This window comes from Prionailurus bengalensis, chromosome E2 (assembly GCF_016509475.1).
Source record: "Prionailurus bengalensis isolate Pbe53 chromosome E2, Fcat_Pben_1.1_paternal_pri, whole genome shotgun sequence".
Lineage (NCBI taxonomy): Eukaryota > Metazoa > Chordata > Mammalia > Carnivora > Felidae > Prionailurus > Prionailurus bengalensis.
This window is the reverse complement of record NC_057352.1, coordinates 43,098,497-43,122,254: the sequence shown is the minus strand read 5'-3', so window position 1 is coordinate 43,122,254 and position 23,758 is coordinate 43,098,497. Positions and strand designations below refer to the sequence as shown.

General features: G+C 38.2%; 1 protein-coding gene across 2 annotated transcripts in view; it reads right to left on the bottom strand.

Moving 5' to 3' along the window:
* CBFB (core-binding factor subunit beta) overlaps nt 1–23,708 on the bottom strand; it is a 56,859-nt gene extending 33,151 nt beyond the window's left edge. For both annotated transcript variants that reach the window (XM_043599437.1, XM_043599436.1), the window contains exons 1-3: nt 23,320–23,708; nt 23,018–23,104; nt 18,350–18,466 (exon numbers count right to left, since the gene is read on the bottom strand). In XM_043599437.1, the coding sequence (XP_043455372.1) occupies nt 18,350–18,466; nt 23,018–23,104; nt 23,320–23,397 (282 nt within the window). In that variant the 5' untranslated portion in view covers nt 23,398–23,708. The remainder of the gene's footprint in view (nt 1–18,349; nt 18,467–23,017; nt 23,105–23,319) is intronic.
* Nucleotides 23,709–23,758: the final 50 nt, after the last annotated feature.

Here is a 23,758-nt window from a genome sequence, read left to right as displayed (position 1 = left end):
ATGGCTAACCATATGAAAAAAATAAGTTTAAAAGAAAATAAATAAAATGGCCAAAGACCTGAAAAAAATTCACTAACGATAACCAAATCTATAAAATTAAAACAAGATAACTGTATCTATTTCTAAACAAATGTAAAAAATAAAAAAGAACTTTAAGTCTACAAGACGAGAAACCAGGTTCTACTATATTGTCAGGAGTATAAACTGGTTAACAATTTTGGGAAGGCATTTTTTTTTAGCAGTGTGAATTTTCCTTTGATCAAATAATGTCATGCCCTATGACTATATCCTAAAGTTTAATCAAAGATGTACACAAAATATTTGATAAGGATGTTCACCTATAAGGTTTTTTTTTTCAAAATGGCAAAAGATTATAAGTAACCTAGATGCCTAACATTTTACCATTGTTCAGTGTTAATGAATAAACAATATATATTTAACAAGTTTTCCTTAAACAGAAACACACATAAAACAAGTTTATGTATTGATCGAGGAAAATGTTATGATCCGGGGCTTGCCGGAACCTAACTCTGTAACATCCTGGCAAGCAGCTGTTTAGTACTAATTCAGTGTCTGCAGCCACGATAGAAGATAACTACCATACAATGAAAATCAAGTGTACTATTTTTATTTATTTTCAATGAATTAATGTATTTATTTTTTAAGTAAGCTCTACGCCCAATGTGAGGCTTGCACTCAAGAAGCATGTGCTCTACAGGGGTGCCTGGGTGGCTCAGTTGGTTGAGTGTCCAACTCTTTATTTCTTGATTTCGGCTCAGGTCATGATCTCAGTTTGTGAATTTGAGTGTGATGTCAGGCTCTGAGCTGACAGTGTGGAGCCTGCTTGAGATTTTCTCTCCCTGTCTTTGCCCTCCCCTGCTCATGGGCTCGAGCACTCTCTCTCTCAAAAATAAACAAACATAAAAAACAAAACAAAAACAAAAAAAAGAGGCACAAGCTCTACAGACTGAGCCATCGAGGGGGTCCAACTGTAAATATTGGTAAAAGAAAAGGAATATTATCACTATAATAGGAAGAGTGATAAAATGTGCTTTGGAATCAGATAAAACCTGGATTTAAATTCTAGCTTTATCAGTGTGTCTGAGACAAATTTAAGTTTGCTAATAAGCCTCAGATTCCTTACATATAAAATCAGAGCTAAATAATACCTCTTTCACAGGTGAGAGTAAAAATTAGTTAAGACATAAACATTCATAAAACATATGAGACACATAGAGCACCACAAACATACTGACTGCGTGCATGCACATTACCACCAATGTTTTACAAAGTGATTTCTTTCCAAGGGAAAAAAGCCTTTTTTTTTTTTTTTTTTTTTTTTTTTTTGAGAGAACTGAACAAAGGTTCTCACCAATGAATCAACAGATATGCAGTAATACCAGGATGGCACAGACACCAAGGAAAACAAGATATTCTGCTAATGAAGTATGTACCCTGCCTTTTAATTTTAATTGTTTCTGTAGTCTATTTAACAGATTCCTTTGGAAGATACTTGGTTCTGACTCATCTTCCTTCAGCCACATGCTCCTCCCTGTTCATAAATGCAGTCAACTGCTTGCCTGTTGGGTAATCACTAAGACAGTCATTCAATTTCACTTGCCTCTGAATCATAATTGGGTTGCATGTAAGTGTAAAAAATAGCTTCTTCTGTAGTGATTTAATGTAATTTACCATCTACTCCTTATAATTCAAAAGAGAAATCATAATACAGTTTAATTCAGAATGTACCTGGAACTGAGATTGTATGTGTGTACAATTTCAATAAATGCATGCGTTAACCAAATACAAAAACCCATCTTAAAATTTACATGGAATCTCAAGGGACCATGGATAGCCGAAACAATCTTGAAAAAGAAAAACATGTGAGGACTCATAGTTCCTGATTTCAAAATTTACTACAAAGCTACAGTATAATCAAAAAAAGTATAGTTCTGACACAAAGACAAACATACAGACTGATGGAATAGAATAGAAAGCCAAGGAATAAACCATCTTGTATATGGTCACATGATCTCTGACAAGAGTGTTAAGACCATCCAACAGTGAAAGAACAGTCTTTTTCAACAAACAGTGCTGGGAAAATGGATATCCACATGCAAAGAATGAAGCTGGACCCTTACCTAACACTATATACAAAAACTAACTCAAAAGAGATCAAACCCTTAAATGTAAGATCTGAAATTATAAAACTTTTAGAAGTAAACATAGCATAAAAGCTTCATGACACTGGATCTGACAATGATTTCTTGGAGATGACACCAAAGACACAGATAACAAAAAAAACACAAACAGGACTCAATGAACATTAAAAATTTTTGTGCATCTAAAGACACTATCAACAGAGTAAAAAGGCAACCCACAGAATGGAAGAAAGTATGTGCAAAAGATATATATGTTAAGGGATTCATATCCAAAATTAATATAGAGAATTCCTAAAACTCAACAACAAAAAATTCAATTAAAATATGGGCAAAGTGGGGCACCTGGGTGGCGCAGTCAGTTAAGCGTCCGACTTCAGCCAGGTCACAATCTCGCGGTCCGGGAGTTCGAGCCCCGTGTCAGGCTCTGGGCTGATGGCTCAGAGACTGGAGCCTGTTTCCAATTCTGTGTCTCCCTCTCTCTCTGCCCCTCCCCCGTTCATGCTCTGTCTCTCTCTGTCCCCAAAATAAATAAACGTTGAAAAAAAAAATTAAAAAAAAAAAAATGGGCAAAGAACCGGAACAGTCATTTCTCTGAAGATACACAAATAGCCAATCAGTACATGAAAAGATGCTCAACATCACTAATCATTAGGCAAACACAAATCAAAACTATAATGACAGATACTACCCCACATTAGCATGGTTACTGTCACAAAAATAGAAAGCAGGTGTTAGTTAAGAATGAGAAACTGGAACCCTGGTGTAGTGCTGGTGGGAACACAGAAAGAACATTCATCTGCGATGGAAAACAGTATGGTGGTTCCTCAAAAAATTATGATCCATGGGGCACCTGGGTGGCTCAGTCGGTTGAGCGGCCGACTTCGGCTCGGGTCATGATCTCACGGTCCGTGAGTTCAAGCCCCACGTCGGGCTCTGTGCTGACAGTTCAGAGCCTGGAGCCTGTTTCAGATTCTGTGTCTCCCTCTCTCTGACCCTCCCCCATTCATGCTCTGTCTCTCTCTGTCTCAAAAATAAATAAACGTTAAAAAAAAAATTAAAAAAAAAAATTATGATCCAGAGGGGCACCTGGGCGGCATAGTCGGTTAGGCATCCAACTTCAGCTCGGGTCATGATCTCATGGTTCATGCGTTTGAGACTTGTGTCAGGGCTCTGTGCTGACACCTCAGAGCCTGGAGCCTGCTTCGGATTCTGTGTCTCCCTCTCCCTCTCTGCCTCTCCCCTGCTCACGCTCTGTCTCTCTCTCTCAAAAATAAACATTAAAAAAACATTTTTTAAAATTATGATCCAGCAATTCCAATTCTGGGTAAACATTCAGAAGAACTGAAAGCAAGGATCTCAAAGACATATATGTATATTCATGTTCATTGCAGCATAATTCACAACATCTAAAACATGGAAACCATCCAAGTGTCCACTGACAAATGAATGGATAAGCAAAATGTGGTATAAAACATACAAAGTAGTATTATTGAGCCTTTTAAGAAAATTTTACAATATGCTACACGATGGATGAATCTTCAGAACATTATACTAAGTGAAATAAGCCAGTAATAAAAAGACAAATACTATATGATTTCACTTACATGAGGTACTTAGTCAATATCATAAAAAGTAGAATGGTAGATGCCAGGGGTGCCTGGGTGGCTCAGTCAGTTAAGTATCTGACTCTTGTTTTCGGCTCAGGTCATGATCTCAGTTTGTGAATTCAAACCCCGTGTTGGGCTCTGCGTGGACTGTGTGGAGCCTGCTTGGGATTCTCTCTCTCCCTCTCTCCACATCTCCCCTGTTCATGCGCTTGCTCTCTCTCTCTCTCTCTCAAAATAAATAAATAAAACTTAAAAAAAAAAAAAAAGAATGGTGGATGCCAAGGGCTTGGGGAAAGGAGAATGGGAAGTTATTATTTAATGGGTTTACAGTTTCAGTTTTATAAAATGAAAAGATTTATGGAGAAACTCCTGTGAAAAGGAGGTAGAATCAAAAAACAGAATCAGAAAATACAGAGTAGCCCACTCCCTCTGACCGTTATTTCCTCCGGATCTCTAGCATGCTGTGAACATTGGCTCACATTATGCACACGTCCCAATTCCAGTGTGAGCCTTAGGTTTTCTACAACCTACTCGTGACTCTGCTCACAAACTTCCCCAGACGGGCTTTTCAAATTTGCAAAGAAGCTGAAAATCCAGACTTGACTCTGAGACTCTGTTCAGCTTATCTCCTAGGAGCTTTCACGTTAAAAACTACATTACAGTCTTTTACTGATACTGCCATGAAGTCTGTGCTTGCTATGTTCAGTTTCAAAACTAAACAATGCATTGTCTAGAAACATGTGCATACGAATAAAATGACAAAGGAAAGCAAGGAAATAAATATATCAGTCAGGATAGTGGGTTGTTTTTTGTTTTGTTTTTGTGAAGAGGGGTAAAGGACTGTGGAGTTTTCTAAGGTATCAGTGTCCAATAGAAATATAGCGGGAACCACAAATGCAAGTCACAGAGGTAAATGTAAACTTTCTAGGACATATTCAAAAAATTAAAAAGAAACAGGTGAAATTAATTATAATACTGTTATTTAACCAAATGTATCTAAAACATTATTTCGATACATAATATAAAAATTGAGAAATCTTACATTCTTTTTTTTGTACCAAGTTTTCAAAATCCAGTGTGTACTCTTTCACAAACAGCAAATGTCAATCAGACCAATCACATTTCAAGTGCTCAATAGTCACATGTGGCCAGTGGCTACCATGCTAGACATCACAGTTCTAGTATAGATATACTGTTATCTTCAGTAACAAGTACATGGACACTTGTTTTGTTATTTCTAAAACTGTACATACATTTTTATCCACTCTTTTATTTGTAAGATAAACTTAACAAATGCAAAGATGACTGGCATTTAAGGGAAAAATGCATTAATGAACATATTTAAAAAACTATATAGAATTATATGTAGACTATCCCACCTAATTTGGAACCTCTTGTAAGGTATTTTATGGTACTTAAAAATCACACTGCAGTAAACTCTGCAGCAGAAAAAGCATGCTGAAACATTACACTGGTTTTATTGTACCATGCCACACAAAGTTAATGTCAAGTATTGAAAATTTCCTGTAAACGTCATTTTTCAGAAGAATGTTCCACCTACAAACACTGATGGTCCAACGTCTGGAAAAGCCATTCCTTTTGGTGAGCAATCTGAAAAGATTCTTACATCCCAATAATACTCATACTCTGAGATTAAGGAGAAAACATGTCTAGTCTAATCTAAAACTTAAATATTTATAATATGATTATATTCTTACATAATTTTTTTCTTCATGGAGGTATATATTTAAAATACCTGCTTTCTTACTGCATAAAAAAGTAACATTAGCCTAAGCATCACAAACCACCAAAAACTTGAACACTGCTAAGACCACGAATGCTATTTCTAGACTCTGCAACTCCATGCCTCTACTTTGTTTTTTTCTTTTCCTTCATTTTGAGAGAGAAAAAGCACGTGTGCATGTGCACACGAGTGACAGGGGAGAGGCACAGAAGAGAAAGAATCCCAAGCAGGCTCCAGGCTCAGCATGGGGGCGACTCCCACGACCCTGGGATCATGACCTCAGCTGAAATCAGGAGTTGGATGGTCAGGGGCGCCTGGGTGGCTCAGGTGGTTAAGCAACGACATCAGCTCAGATCACGATCTCACGGTTCGTGAGTTCTAGCTCCGAGTCAGGCTCTGTGCTGTCACCTTGGAGCCTGGAGCCTGCTTCAGATTCTGTGTCTCCCTCTCTCCCTGCCCTTCCCCTGCTCACACTCTGTCTCTCTCTCTCTCTCTCTCAAAAATAAAATAAAAATATTAAAAAATTTTTGGAAAAAAAAGAGTTGGTCAATTGACAGAGCCACCCAGGTGCGCCTCCATGCCTCTACTTTGAACTCACTGTACTTATAGAAATCCTCACCCCAGTCCCAAACAGCTCTATATACCTTCCTTCATTTCTTACTTCTCTTTTCCTAACACTTTTTCACTCAAGTTTAACTAGTATTACCACCTTAAGTTCATATAAATTCTCTACAGCTTTCAAAACTTTTCCAAGTCCTATCTGACCTTTATAACCATCCAACAGGTAAAATTTTAAAACAAAGAAATTAAAAGTGAGAGATATTGGTGTGTCTGGCTAGCTCAGTAGAGCATGTGACTCTTGACCTTGGGGTTATGAGTTTGAGCCCCACACTGAGTGCAGAGATTACGCACATACATACATAAAAGTGAGAGATATTAAATAATTCATCTGCAGAAGGTTGCAAAGTTAGTTAGGAGGCAGAAGTTGGCACTCAGAACTCCTAACTCTATATATTCACTTAAACCACAGTGGCATTAATGAACTGCATTATTAATGTTTTCAAAGTATTTCAGGAAGTGTGAAAACAGACAATTTTCCTAAAGAATAAATAAGAGGCTGGACAGTCAATTTAATGCTTAACTCCACAGCATTTACAACAGTTAATATCATGAACTCTTTATATGACTACAGAATGTATATGAATACTTCCCCCCACCCCAAAATATCTTACTAGTTCTGCTATCTTCATTCTATGACTCAAAGTAAACAATGCATGTTTAAGACAGTCTTGAACTGTACTAAAGAGGTACAATTTCAAGTGAAAACCTTCTAAAATTAAATGACAGAATTATTTGCTTCTTAGGAAAAAAAAGTAATAAAAGAGGCAGATGCTGTTTACTGTAGCCCATTCCCCGGTCAACTCTGTGACAATTACTTTTTAAAACATCAGAACTACTTTTACTAACATTATTATTATTAACATACTATTAACATGGAAGAATTATGTGCAGTTATCTAGCAGCTCGATTGTCATATTGAACATCACTTGCCCTACAAGTTAGAAAAACAAGTCAAGTAAAGTTAAAAGGTTAAAAAGAAAAAGATGAAGGATAAGGTTGTTTTGAAGACATCAAAATGAGATGTAAAAAGACCACATTAAAATATAAGTGATTATCCAGTGTAATGGAAAGAGTAACTTAGTAGGCTAAAATAATGTGAGGTGGTATGTGGAATTCCTGGCAACCTACCTAATGATTATTTATTAGCAACGGTGTGGTGTGTTGCAAACAAACAGATTCTGGGGAAAAACAACAAAACAAAACTTGAGTCTGGATCCTGGCTGTCCCTAGGAAGTAGATTACATGATTTCTGAAGATATTTCTGACCTCTCTGGGCCCCAGGCTCCTTGGCTGTAAAATCTAGCTATCACCAAATGTGTTCTAAAATCCAACAGAAGACTTCACTATATAGTGCAGGTTTCAGAGAATCTATGATAATGTAAATCGTCTACCACAGGGCCTGGCAATGATCACCATAAAACTGGTCTACAGATTTTCAAAAGGTATTTAAAATGGTCTCAAGTTCTGAAAATATTCCAGAATTAGATGGTGGGGAAGGATGCATGTGACGGGTATATTAAAAACCAATGAATCGTATATTTTAAAATGGGTAAGATGGCGAATTTTGTTATGTGCGTTTTACTTCAATTTTTAAAAATGGCCCAGAAATGTTCTGGATAGCAAAGGAACAGCAAGGACTGAAAGGCTGCCATGAATAAGCAATACCCTCAAAAAATGCGGAGGGTTCTCCCAAAGGCCATTAATTTTTAAAAAAAATTTTTAATGTTTATTTATTTTTGAGAGAGAGAGAGTGAGAGAGAAAACAGAGTATAAGCAGGGGAGGGGCAGAGAGAGAGGGAGACACGGAATCCGAAGCAGGCTCCAGGCTCTGAGCTGTCAGCACAGAGACCGATGTGGGGCTCGAACTCACGAACCGCGAGATCATGACCAGAGCCAAAGTTGGACGCTCAACCGACTGAGCCACCCAGGCACCTCAAAGGGCCATTATTTTTAAAGCAATATTTTGGTTTTTTTGTTTTTGTTTTTTTTTCAACATTTATTTATTTTTGGGACAGAGAGAGACAGAGCATGAACGGGGGAGGGGCAGAGAGAGAGGGAGACACAGAATTGGAAACAGGCTCCAGGCTCTGAGCCATCAGCCCAGAGCCTGACGCGGGGCTCGAACTCACGGACCGCGAGATCGTGACCTGGCTGAAGTCGGACGCTTAACCGACTGCACCACCCAGGCGCCCCTAAAGCAGTATTTTGTAAGTGAGGCCAGACATTTATTAAAAATTATGGTTTAATATGTGTAGAATATTTTGTTTGCTTGAAAAACACCTAAATTTTCCTAATGGAAATGTTGAAGTCACATGTTCTGAGCTATCCTTTTGTTTTAATCTGAAGATCAACCTGACTTTACATCTGAAATTTTATTTATTTATTTATTTATTTATTTATTTATTTATTTATTTATTTAACATCTGAAATTTTAAAACACAAAAGGGCTCAGTATTGGTTGTATTTGTGGAAGAAAGGTTTTCATCCACAAAAACAACCTGGCAAACATTCCCAGACTTGACCCTCTCCTTCTCAGGACACACAGTATAGGACGGTATGAGTCCTAAAAGCACAGTTATACTACCAGAAGGCACATTTTAAGTGTTATTTTAAATTCTTGGTTCCTAAGTACATATCAACTTTCAAAGTGAAAAGTTTATGATGGATAATAATTCCCAACTGTTCATATTGTATACTTTCATAAAAGAAAGTAACATTAATTAAACTCCTTACCATAGCACAGTCTATAACATGAAGAACTTGTTAGCCAGGCTATGGCTTCTAATCCTCTGTAGAAAACTAAGTATCTGAGAAGTGTTATCAAAGAAATAAAAAGTCTCTGAGCTTGCTCAAGCTAAAAGTATTAAAATTTACAAATGTTTTCTTACCAGTAAAATGGAAATTATGCAAGTATCAGTGTATGTTATTTATGTATCAATTAAAACAGCTCCTGGAATACTTTAAGTTTATTTATTTATTTTGAGAGAGAGAGAGAAAGAGAGAGAGAGAGAGAGAGAGAGAGAGAGAGAGAGAGAGAACTGAAGGGATAGAGAGAGAGAGAGAATCCCAAGCAGGCTCTGCATCATCAGCGCAGAGCTCGATCTCATGAACTGTGAGATCATGACCTGAGCCAAAATCAAGAGTCAGACCCTTAACTGACTGAGCCACCCAGGTGCCCCATAATTCTTTTTTTTTTTTTTAAGTTTTAATTTTAATTTCAGTTTGTTAGCATACAGTGTGTTATTAGTTTCAGTTGTACAATAATGATTCAACATTTCCATAAATGCCCTCCTTAATCCCCATCACAACAAATGCCCTCCTTAATCCCCATCACCAATTTAACCAATCCCCCCCATCCACCTCCCCTCTGCTAAAACCAACTACACAATGGGGCACCTGGGTCCAACTTCAGCTCAGGTCATTATCTCAAGGTCTGTGAGTTCCAGCCTGGCATCAGGCTTTGGGCTGACAGCTCAAAGCCTGGAGCCAGCTTTGGATTCGGTGTCTCCCTCCCTCTTTCTCTGTCTCTCCCCTGCTTGCACGCACGTGCACACACTCTCTCTCAAAAACCTGAATAAACATTAAAAAATAAAATAAAATAAAATAAAATAAAATAAAATAAAATAAAATAAAATAAAATAAAATAAAATAAACACAAGAAACAAGTATTGGTGAGGATGTGGAGAAAGGTGAACCCTCTTGCACTGTTGGTGGGAATGCAAACTCATGTAGTCACTCTGGAAAATAGTACTGAGGTTTTTCAAAAAGTTAAAAATAGAACTACCCTAAGATCCAGCAATTTCACTACTAGGTATTTACCCAAATAACACAAAAATATTAATTCAAAGGAGTACATGAACTCTGATGTTTATAGCAGCATTACCTACAATAGCCAAATTATGGAAATGGCCGAAATGTCCATCAATTGATAAACAGATAAAGAAGATGTGGTGTAGGGGTGCCTGGGTAGCTGAGTCAGTTGAGAGTCCAACTCTTGATTTCAGTTCAGGTCATGATCTCATGGGTTTGTGGGATCAAGCCCCGCCTGGTTAGGATTCTCTCACTCCTCTCTCTCTGCTCCTACCCCAACTCATGAGTGTTCTCACACATTTAAAAAAATGTGGCAGGCAAGGGAAACAAAAGCAAAAATGAACTATTGGAACCTCATCAAGATAAAAAGCTTCTGCACAGCAAAGAAAACAATCAGCAAAACTAAAAGGCAACTGAAGAAATAGGAGAAGATATTTGCAAATGACATACCAGATAAAAGGTTAGTATCCAAAATCTATAAAGAACTTATCAAATTCAATACCCAAAAAACAATCCAGTGGAGAAATGGGCAAAAGACATGAATAGACACTTTTCTAAAGACATCCAAATGGCCAACTGACATACGAAAAGATGCTCAACATCACTCATCATCAATGAAATATAAATCAAAAGCACAATGACATACTACCTCACACCTGTCAGAATGACTAAAATTAACAACTGAGGCAACAACAGATGTTGGCGAGGACACAGAGAAAGAGGAACCCTTGTGCAGTGCTGGTAGGAATGCCAACTGGTGCAGCCACTTTGGAAAATAGTATGGCGGTTCCTCAAAATATTAAAAATAGAACTACCCTATGACCCAGCAATTGCACTACTAGGTATTTATCCAAAGGATACAAAAATGCGGATTTGAAGGGGCACATGCACCCCAATGTTTATAGTAGCACTACTGGTGATAGGCAAAGTATGGAAAGAGCTCAAATGTCAATCAACTGATGAATGGATAAAGATGTGGTGTGTGTATCGATGATGAATGGATAAAAAAGATGTGGTGTGTGTGTACACACACACACACACACACACACACACAGACGAATATTACTGGATAAACAAAATGTAGCATATCCACACAATGGAATACTACTCAGTAATAAAAAAAATGGACTACTATACACACAACATGGATGAATTTCAAAAGCATGTTGCTAAGTGACAGCTAGACACAAAAGTCTATATACTGTGTGACTATGTTTATATGAAATTCTAGAAAAGACAAAACTATAGTAATAGAAAGCAGATCAGTGATTGCCTGGTCCAGGGGGTGAGAGGACTGACTGCAAAAGGACATGAGGAAACTTTTTGAGGTTATGGAAATGTTCTACATCTTGATTGTGGTGGTGGTTACACCACTGACCGTATACATCTCTTTACTGAATTGTACACCTAAGGTAGGTGAATTTTGTCTCATAAATAGAAATATTTGAAAAAAAAATTATGAAAGAAAATGAGCAGAAAAATTAGGATGTAGCAGCCTACAGAGGTCCCCTCAGACCTACTGTCTTCTTTAACTTGGAATATATAATTCAGATAAGGCCACAACTAAAATTTTACCCTTACACTAAAGGTAAATCCATGCAAATGATACAATTCAAGAGAAGAGAAAGAGAATATACAACCTTCAAATACTCTGGAGGAACATTTACCATATATGCAAATTAATGTAACTCTAACTGGAAGGTACTAGGACATCCTAAATTTAATTTTTTTTTGAAATTTATTTATTTACTTTGAGAGAAAAAGAGAGAGAAAACGAGCATGAGAGGGGAAGGGTCAGAGAGAGAGGGAGAGAATCCCAAGCAGGCTCTACACTGTCAGTGCAGAACTCGATGGGAGGCTCGATCCCACAAACTGTGAGATCATGACCTGAACTGAAATGAAGACTTGGACGCTTAACTGACTGAGCCACCCAGGTGCCCCAGACATCCTAATTTTTAAACCATCTTGTTTATTCATGAAGTCAGTCAACTCTCCTAGATTTAAAAATTATTAAAATGAAAACTTGTCTTTAAAAATATAAGCATAAGGCTGTCAGTTCTAAATTTTATAATTCAGTTATTAAAATATTATAGTATGCTTAAAATATACTTTAAAAAACCAGACAAACCAAGAAACAAACTCTTAACTATAGAAAACAAACTGATGGTTATCAGAGGGGAGAGGGTGAGGGGAATGGGTGAAATAGATCATGGGGATTAAAGGGTATACTTATGATGAAAAAATAAAATAATAAAAATAATTACATGGAAGTCAGCTTTTTAGAAAAGAATTTTTTAACATTTATTTATTATTGAGAGACAGAGAGAGACAGAGCATGAGCATGGGACGGGCAGAGAGAGGGGGAGACACAGAATCCAAAGCAGACTCCAGGCTCTTAGCTGTCAGCACAGAGCTGGATGCGGGGCTCAAACTCACAAGCCGCGAGATCATGACCTGAGCTGAAGAAGTCAGATGCTTAACCAATTGAGCCACTCAGGCGCCCTGGAAGTCAGCTTTAAAACAGATTACTTATTCCGATGCACTAAATTCCTGATAACTAAATGCTAGAAAATATACTTCATGTTTTAATTGAATAGAAATACATACTTAAAATCTGGATTTGACAAACTAGTTGAAAAAGTTGTGTCAATTTCTCTTGGGGAAAATCACATTCCAAAGCTTTACCACAGCTATCTTTTATTTGGAGTGACTGGGCTGCCTGAGGAGGAGAAGGAACTTGTTGAGCTTGAATAGGGATTTCTCAAAGCTAACATCAAGGAGTCCTCTAAACCCTGCCAAATTGTGGATGGTATATAAACAGACACAATATTTATTTTGGGACAAAGATCCTGCAGGCAAGTAAGCAAAATACTCCAGAAGCAGCAGAATCACAGAACTTTGGAAAAAGCATTTAAAAGAAGAATCTGTCCTCATTCATTAAATCAAATGCTGTTAAATTTTGCTTTACTTATGCTCATGAAAATGAAAGATAAAAGATTTGTGTTTTAAGTACAAAAGTTCAGAGGAGAAAAAATAGAACCAAAATTTCTTAAAGCATCTGCTCTAATGACATATACTTCATAACTACTTCTCAATGTCTGCTAGTAATGTTATTTGACTATCAAATAAAATCAGAAGTTATAAATAGAAATACAACAACTGTATTGGGTGAGTGTAGTAACACTAGATAGTATATTCAATTTCCATAGAAAACAAACAGTAGCGCTGTAAAGTTCATTTTTTTTTTCAGTTTATAAAATATTTTTCATACCCTTTATCTTTCTACTCAAAAACTAGGATCATGTAGTAAGCATATACAATAATTAACTTGAAACCCCAATGAGGCTTTACAAAATACAGAATGCATGAAAAACCATTAATCTGACCATTCAAGACTAATAACTTATGGTGAACCATAATCATTTGCATTTGTTTGAAATAAAGAGTAATTGAAAATGGGTCTTGGGGCGCCTGGGTGGCGCAGTCGGTTAAGCGTCCGACTTCAGCCAGGTCACGATCTCGCGGTCCGGGAGTTCGAGCCCCGCGTCAGGCTCTGGGCTGATGGCTCAGAGCCTGGAGCCTGTTTCCGATTCTGTGTCTCCCTCTCTCTCTGCCCCTCCCCCGTTCATGCTCTGTCTCTCTCTGTCCCAAAAATAAATAAACGTTGAAAAAAAAAAAATGGGTCTTAAGAGGAAAGATCAGAGGAATTGGAATTTGCTTGGCATACAAAAATTTAACTAAGAATAACTTAAATTCTGATTGGTTGCTTTCCTTTGTCTTCTTAAACTGAAATTAGAGAAAAGCAGTTTAGATTAAGGAAGAATTACAAACATTTTTGCTATCTGGGTTTATAATACACCAGGATGGACCACTTGGGAAAAATGTGGTGTTCCAAAACTGTACAGCTACAAGTGAAGCTGACCTAAGGCACAGGATAGCACTGAAACTCCATAATTAAATTATCCATAATTTCACCCTACAAAATCATCAGATAGCCTCATTTTACATAGTGATTTACAATTTTAAAAGCATTTTCACATATTCTGGTACCTCATTTAATCCTGACATAAGGTATATGAATAGGACAGACATTTTGGTTCCCATTAACAGGTAAAAAAGTTACGGTTATCTTTTGACTTAAATCAGCTCTTTTCATTATAGCGTATCAGTATAGTATAGTGTATACTATATTATACTATATTATTTTAAATCTCTTCTAAGAAAGCCGTGTTTCAAATCAAAGAAAATACATAGCTTCCGTTTCCTATTAACATTCTAATATTTTCAGAATTCACTAAATTAAAGTGAATTATTGGGGTAGCCAGCCTCTAAGATAGCCCCAATGATCCCAGTCTCCTGGTATTCACACCCATGTACATGAATAAATACTCCTCCTTCCCTGCTGAGTGTGGGCTAGACTTAGTGACTCCCTTCTAATGAACAGAATAAGATACAACTGGAGAACAGGTCATAAAAAGCAGGGTGACTTCATTCTTTTTCTCTCTATGGAGAGGCACACATGACCAGGAAGTGAAGCCACCTACTAACAGTCACGTGAGTGAGCTTGAAAGTGGATGCCTCAGCTCCAGTCATCTTCAGAGACTGCACAGCCCCCGGCCTGAGCCAGTGACTGAAACTCTATCTCGAATGTGGATAGTGTTGGCATGGATGTATATGTTTGTCAAAACTCAAATCTATATATACAATTAAAAGGGGTGCATTCTATTGTATGGAAAGTATACATCACTAAAGCTGATTGTTTTTAACAGATCACTGACTCCTTGGGATAAGCAAATGAAGGGTCACTTATGAAAAAGCTGTGCCATAATTTAGTAAGTAAAGGGTGGGCAGTAAGAAAATAAGTGCATTAACAAGTGACCACCACAAACACACATGTCCTAAACTGCTCCTCAAAATTGCTCCACCCACAGCCTTTCCTATCTCAGATGGCAGCAATCCCATTCTCCCAGTTGCTCTTGCCAAAAACGCTGGAGTCCTTCTTGACTCTCACATCACACATACATTCAGGCTATGATCACTTCTCACCACCTCCACTGCTGCTACTCTAGCCTCGCCAAGATCACTGCAACAGCCAAAATGGTCTCCCTGCCTCACTCCTGCCCCTCTACAGTCTATTAACTTAGATCCTTTCAAAACCTAAGGCAGATCCCATTGTTCATCTGCTCAAAAATCTGAAACCGCTCCCCCATTTCATTCAGAGTAAAAGTCCATGTTGTTTCAAGGTCACATAAACTGACTCCTTGCTATCTCCCTGACCTCATCTCCTATTACCCTCCTCCTTGCACAGTCTACTCCGGGCACACTGGGTTGTCTGCTGTTTATCAAACACATGCTCCCACTCTACGACCCTTACAGTGGGTGTCTCCTCTGTCTTGAATATCTTTCCCCTGATACCTGCATGGCTCATCATTCCCTAACCTCCTTCAGGTCTCTGCTCAAATATATGACTTTCTTTATCCAGATCATTCCATTTAACATTCTCATTGATCATCCTTATTCTATTCGACTTTTCCTTTTTTTCCAGAGCACTAACCACTTTGTGACGTATTATATAACTTACTTATTACGTATACTGTCTATTCTCCACTCCTTCCATAAAACAACCCCCGGGGCAGGATCTTTATTTTGTTCACTGATGCATCTCAAGCGCCTAAGACAGTGCCTAGTATACACAACAGATGTAAAACAAGTACGTTCTGAATGAATGAACTCCTCTGTCAGGTACCGGGCTAAGTACTTTATATACACTATTTCATTTAATCACTAGGGCAACCTTGGGAAGTACGCATTAACCTCATGTTATAATTGAGGACCATAAAGGTTAAATAAATTGTGCAAAGATACACATTTCTAAATGAAGCCAGGACTTAACTCCTCAAATATGCCTAACTCCAAAGCCTTGACCATAGTTTTCTCAAAGTTGGGTGTGAATGGGAAGAGAACTAAGCTGCTTGAGGAGGTGACTAGGCTGAGAATTTGTAGAAGACACTGATCTGCGATCCAATATAAAAAGCAGAGGCAAATAATTAACATGGGGGGAAATTACTTCCATTTTTCTTTGCTTCTAGTCCTAGTCCTAATCCTATGGGGACAGATTTAAAAGCTAATGGTTATCAGGAGACCATAAAAAAGGAATAAGAAAAATAAGAGACCCCATAGTTTGAGCTCCATGGTTGAGAAAACATGGGTCAGTATCTTTTCTCTAAATTCACTGGTATACTTTCTCCCACTGGAATGGAGCAATATAGTAGTAGTTTCTTAGTTTTGTTTTTTGTGCCTTAACATGTTTTTTCCTTCTGGATTCTATTGGTACACTACAGGTGTTGAAAAGTATATTTAAAAAGTACATGATCTATGTATAAACATTTATAGATTTAAATCTGTGGGAAAGATACTGAATTTGCCACTGTTACTACTCTTGGGATACAGCCACACTCATTTGTTTACATATTGTCTATGGCTCCTTTTCCACTATAACAACTGACTTGAGCAGCTGCAATAGAGTCCATATGCTTGCAAAACTGAAAATATTTGATATGTGCCCTTTAACAGAAAAAAACTTCTAAAACAAATGTTAATAAAATATAAGTTTCCTGATAACTTGCATCAGTTCTATCAATTTTCCAGGTATATCTGAAAACACATCCCCCAAATGCTACAATAGCCATACAACATTTTTGTTATTATTGGTCATGTAACTGAAAACATATCAATGGCTTAAGTCCAAGAATAATGTGGACTTCAATCTGGTAAACAGTTACCATTAAATTAATTTAAGCAAACATACTTTCTAGTAGAGTTAACACCCATTTATTAGTTATTAATACAGGAAGACTTGGGTAACTCTGAGATGTCCATTCTGAAGTTTAGCATCAAAGGTGAAGAAAAAGCTTTTTTTGGTTTCCATCTGTAGTCTCTGATCTACCATGTTAAACAAACATTAAAAAAGTGTTTTGGGGGTACCTGAGTGGCCCAATCAGTTAAGTGCCTGACTCTTGATTTCAGCTCAGGTCATGATCACACAGTCCTGAGATTGAGCCCGACATTGGGCTCCACACTCAGTGTGGAGCCTGCTTGGGATTCTCTCTCTCCCCCCCTCTCTCTCTGCCCCTCCCCTGCTTGTGTTTTGTCTCTCTCTCAAAATAAATTAGCATTAAAAAAAGTGTTTTGAACAAGAAAAAAATAACTTCTTCATTGAGTTACACTTACACACACAAAAACAGACCAAAAAAGCAATAATCCTACAATGACTTCCCAACTTCTTCCTTATATACAAGAATTACAAGATAGTAAAACTTGGATCATATGCTTGTAATCTTGCAAGCAAGCAAGCTAATACATAGGAAAGCAAATTACTTATTACTCATTCTAAAAATTCTGTAATCTATTTTCCCTCTCCTTTTCCAAAGACTAGTTGGTTCATCACCCACAAAAAAATCAAACCTTATTTCATAAGATTAAAACAAAAAATTCTTCATTATACATACACAAAACCAGAAATCTTTTTCCTAATACAAACTAATACAAAGATCTTTGAATTACAATATGTATTATGTTTTGCAAATAAAGTGACAGGTTATGCTATTCATGACGACACTGAAAAAATTGAGCAAGTTGATAAAAACAGGTATGGAAACACACTGTAAAGGAAATCCAAGAAATACTGGGTATAAAATGAAGCCAAAAAAGATTTCTCTTTAAATATTTTATTTCAATAAGAGTCAACTTCTACATAAAAAGATGAACCAATCCGAGATATTATTCAATAAAATTTCACCAAAATGTCATACATTGAAACCAGAATAGAGCTTTCAGCTTACACATTTTACAGCTTCAAACTAAACTTCCACCATAAAAAATTTAAGGCATTGATTTATTTTCCCAGCTTTTCCTCAAAATAAAAACATTATTTCCAGGTTAAAGTTTTCACTGTTCTTATCAAAATTAAATTTGAAGTAGTAACAGAAGTAGAAAGTTACCCATGAGGTATTTCTAAATATTATTACATTTTATGCCTTTTCCCATTTTTCTCTTCTTTTTATTTTTTTATAGCATGGTAGTCACCTAGGTTAGTAAAACAAAAAATTCCTGTTAACACTTTTAAAGGAATTAAGTTTTATATGTTACATGTAAGAAAGCACACTACTCATCTTTAAGGGCTAGAAGTTTCTATGATGAATATCATGTACATGAAATTAGTTATAATCACATAAAAAATTTGACAGCAATTTTTAAAATTGTACTACATTCTTATAACATGAAAACAAATCTAACCATATGCCTATATAATCACACCTGTGATCTCTTCATTAAACTGTAAATCTTCCGATAATCTCTAATACAACAATCCACAGTATTTCAAATTGCAAAGAAATGTTTCCTACCTTGCCTGCTTCTCTTTCTAAGTCCACATACTCCCGGCTAGGTGTCTGTCGTTGTTCTCCCTGCCAGCTGGCCGGAAAAAACTGGAGAGATAGATTGGTTCCTGTGGCCACAAAAGCCTTTTAGAAAAATCAATACAAACAGGATCAGGAGCAGGACATTACATAAATTATGCAGGCAGTCATTTATTTTTACATCAGTTTCTGTCTTAAGCCAGGCAGCACCGAGAATACTTAAAAGTAAAAAACACACACTCATCATTTTTCTTAAGTATTAAGTTACAAACATCTGATTCCATTTTGAGGACATTTGCCATTGGCTGCTTAAATATAAAATCAGACATGGAATCAATACTTTCTTTCAGGTCATTTTTTGCTGACGTTAGGATCTTGCATTGCTAATGTCTAACCAGAAGCCATCTCCTTGAATTTAAAAACTTCTATTTTTAAATGTGAAAAACACTGAAGATCTAAACATTTTGAATTTTAAAGCATACCACAATTTAAAGTTGTATAAATGGAGACATTTTAATTTCTCTTGATTTCCCTTGCTCAATGAAACACTATGCTTTAAAGCTCAGGTTAAAAATGCTCGCGACTGTCTCTTCGGATAAACAATACATTAGCATATGATGTGATGGAACTTCTCATCTGGCTACAACCTTAGGTGATTTAAAAAATATGCATTTTCTAAAATTTAATTTTAGGAGAACTGGATCTGACTATACAAACGAGTATTCATCTAATATTTATAATAAGATTTGGATGCATGGTTCAACATATGGAACAATCTAAAACCATTTCAATAAAGTATTCTGTGTAGCCCCTAAGCGATTTATATTTCCTCCAAGTAAAAAATGGAAATAACGGCGTCCCTCTTCCCAAGGGAAATTCAGAGAGAAAGAAATAAGTAAAAAACATTTTGAAAAAAAAAAAACCAAACATTTCTAATCATCTAAATGTAAACTCTTCTTTCTTTGTTGAAACGAGAGAACGTTTTTGTTTTATTTTACTAATTAAAGTTCTACAACATACTTTGTGTTTCCCATCAAGGAGTCTTCATCTGAAAAAGCAAGGGGTTCACATCTGGGGTAAATTGTTTAAAGCCACTGGATGAGTCAGCTACCTGCTAGTACCTCTGAGAATTTATAGCTTAGATTCTTTAGAGGTAAAAATTTATTCCCTATTTCTATTATTGGTATTTCAGGTACAACTGTCAACATAATTACTAAATTTCTACAGATATTTTTGATAGTATTTCCCTAATCATCTGGATACTCTTTCTTGTGGCAAATATTTTATGTGAATAGGGACTGAACAAACAACAATATTACAACATTAACCTTAAAATAAAAATCTTCCCCCATTAATAAAACCAAGTTTAAAAAAACAATCAAATGGAGTGAAATGAACCTAGGGTTCAAAAGAAAAGCAGACTCTAGAAGGCAAACTGCCTAGGCTGAAGTAAGTGACTTAGCTGTACCTCAGTTTCTCCAGTAATTAATATTTGTAAAATACTTACAATAGTACCAAGTAAATGCTATTTAAGTATTTAATAAATAACGTAAGAGAAATCATTTGGAACCGGATAAGAGAGCTAACTTTTTCAGCCTCAGATAATAAATTCTCAGAGTGGAGTGGTGGCAGGCAGATAAGCGATGCAGCCCATGAATGAATGCCTTGTGTCCAAATCCCCAGGCGTGTTTCTTTAGTATTCACCTGGTAAACAAATCCTTCCACCCGCAGTGTACCCCAAATCAGCTCAGTGCTAAGTAAAGACAGTCTACAGATCTTATTACCTCACCTCCTGTCTGAAGACCAACCTCAGAAGAGATTTCCTGCTTCATCACTTCATGCCCATTATCTCATCAAGATCCCTCTTTCAGACAGAAGTGGTAAAAAACAGATCATTCTAGAATAGCATTTCACGAATTTATTTGACCACAGAACTCTTTTTTAATGGAATATCTATGCACACATAACTGGGAAAATTGGTTCAAAAACATAAAAATGCTACAATGTTATCACTGACTATATATAAGATTTCCAGGTTGTCCCGGCAATTATTTTACAGATTTCACAAATTATAAAATAACACCCCTTGTGTTGATCCAACATACCTTTATCCTGCCATCATCAGGATTAAAAATATAATTTTTACTGCTGTCAGAGTAGTCACCATACCTGTCCTAAGTATTCTTCTCTTTTATTAATCACTGGCGTTGAAGACTTCTCCAACACTCTTACCACAATAAGAACTCACCAGGAATAAATCAGACTTTACCCAACAGATTCTACCCCTCACCCATAATCATTTTTATTCATGCTATGATATGGAGTCTAATAAGTTTTATAGTTATAATCACATCTATCTGAATACAAAATAAATTCATTAACTTCAGTGACACACTAAGGAGATGTTCAAAATTAAAAGAATAAGAGGAGAGGGAAGGTTGGTAATAGTTGTGGAAACTATGCCTATATACTATACATAGCTGCTGTCAAAACACAGGCAAAATAATGCCTTTTCCACACCTACTTTCCACAACCAAATAAGTAAAAGCCACAGCCTGTTCCTAAGTAAAAAAAATAAATTTTAGACATTATATTAGGTAACCTCTAAATTCAATTAATCAAGTACCTATGATACAAAAGGCATTATGCCAAGTACCTGTTTAGGGGGGGAGTATATTAATGCATACACCACAGAATTAATGTGGTCTCTACCCTCTAGGAGCTAGGGACCTCATTACTTAAATGTGGAGAATACTGAATTAAGGGGGTGGGGGGGACTAAACAGAGGGGGAATGTGAAATTCCTTCCCAAATACAAATAGTTACATTATTCAATGAATTAAGACATGCATGCTACCTTAAGTGTACATCTTATACAGAATTCAACCTACCCTTTAACTTTTAATACTTGTCAGATATTAAGAACTTATTAAAATTTGCAGATCAGATATTTGGAAGAGAAGAAAGCCTAGAATGTTTGTCCGATTTATCCCTGGAAGAAATATATGGTAAATACAAGCAACTATTTATAATACTATAATACAGCAATTCAGATATACTGTGGGTTAAATTATACTCCCGATTCATAACTAAATACAGCAAAGTCTCTGATATGACAGAAAACACCCTAATAGCTATGCTTCACTAGGTTTCCAAAAAAAAACCCCTCAGCTCTAAAAAAGCATGACAGTACTTTGTGCCTTATCTTTCACACTTACATCAATTAACTCCAGGAAATCCACTGGTTAGGTATACCATCCACCTTTTGCAAAAGGAAACCCAGACAAAGGATGATACAATCACCGGACCAACTAATGAATGATTCTTCTACTACTCAGTGCCCAAACCGAAAATATGTCTTAGGCATTTTAATCACATAATTATTATAACTACTCAAGAAACTTGGAAGTGGGCTAAAAGCTAGAGATTTTCTTTCATAACATTCACTAATGACCAAATATTCTAGAGCTCCTAATAAATTTAGCCAGTACCTTTCACATTACCTGTAACAGAATTCGAAAAAGCCTTCATTTTAAATAGCAAAATATTCATTTTAAATATTCTTTAAAAACAAAGTTGATTTAGGTGATGAAAAGGGTGAATTTCATGGCATGTGAATTGTATCTCAATAAAGTATATCGTCTAAAGGAAAGGGGAGAAGTTAATGTTTCAACATGTCTTCCTATTGTTAACCCAAATTCAAACTGCACCCTAGCTTCGAGTCTCTGCAAATGCAAATGGGTCCAGTTCAGAGTAGATAACTGGATTCCATTACACAGTATTTCAACTTTTTTACTTTTTAAATTAATTATCGATCTCTTTTTTTTAGCTTCTTCCTACTTACTCTTTAGCTTCTTCACTGCCTCCTCATTAGCACCTCCAATAGGACAACCCAAAAGATGAGACACTTGAAGGTTTGGTGGACACGAAGCACTAAATCTACCACCTAAAACATGGCCTCAAATCAACTGTGGGTTTCGCAAATCCATGCAATTCTTTGGGAACTCCAGCACTAAACAGGGTATGTGTTTCAGGTTTGAAGAAAGACAATGGTTTCTTTCTGATTCTCCCGAGGCTGAACATTCTAAGAAGATGGCTCATTCTTTAGGGCTTTTCCCCCTCTACTAAGACAATAGATAACTGGCATAAAGATTTATTCTAAGCTATAATGGGAGTGAAACAGCTTCACCTACAGATTTACCAACAAATCCCGCGTCTTAGAAACAAACTATCGTCCAGGAATCAGATCTTTGAATGAAGCCGAATTCTTTTTCCGAATGGGTGTTTTCTTCCGTACAAACACGCCAACCCCTTTATCAGTGTCACAGCCTGTACAATGCGCTTTCCTTGTACAGCTGGGCTCCGGTGTGAGTTCCACACGCGGCAAACTGTCGAGTCGTGCCTGGGAAACATAACCGACCCGCAGAGGGCCACAGGGAAGCGTCTCCCCGCGAGGACGCGGCCCGCCAGTGTCTGGTTTCTCATTTTGAATCCCGAGTAGGAAGTGAGACGGCGCCCGCTCAGTTCCGGGAGCCGCGGCGTCCGCGGCGCCGTCCGGAACCGGCCTGGGCCGCGGCGGCTCCCGCGCAACAAGTGACCCGCACGCGCCTCGGTCCCCGCGCCGTGAGCCCCCCGTTCCCTTGCCCCGCCGACTTACGATTTCCGAGCGGCCGTCGCGGCAGGCGTTCTGGAAGCGCGCCTGGCGCTCCTCGTGGGGCCGGTCCCTGAAGCCCGTGTACTTAATCTGCAAGGCAGAGACGACCCGAAATCAGGAGCCAAATCCGCGACCGCCGCCTGCGCGCCCGCCCGCCCCGCGCGGCGCAGATAAGGACAAGCAGAGTCTGCGGGCAGGCGGCTGCCCGGGCGAGATTGCCCCTCTGCGGGCGCGCCACCCAAACTTTTCTCTGCCCGGGCCCACTCGGGGCGCGCCGCGGCCTCCGCGCCGCCTGTCTGCCTCACCTCGCATTCGCGGCTCAGCTTCCTGAAGAACTCCTCGTTCTCGAACTTGCTTCTCTGGTCAGGCACGACGCGCGGCATCTTCCCGCCCTGAGGCCGCGCCGGCCGGCCGGGCTCCGGACTTGCGCGGCACCCGCTGGCCGGCTCCGCGCTGACCGACTGACCGCCCACCCGCGGCGCCCTGACTCTCGCTTCCCTTTGTTTCAGGCGCCCGCCCGCGTGGGCTCCAGCTCCCGGGAGTCTGAGGTGCCGCCGCCCGCTCGAGCCCAGCCCACGCCGCCGCCGCCTTAGCCGTTGCCTACCGCCCGCGCCGACCCAGCACTCGCCGCCCCTGGCCGCCGCCGCCGCCACTTCCTCTCGCCGCCCACCTCGCAAGCCCGCCCGTCCGCCCCGCCCCGGTCGGCCCCACCCCTCCTCCTCGTGCGCCCGCCCGCCCCAAACT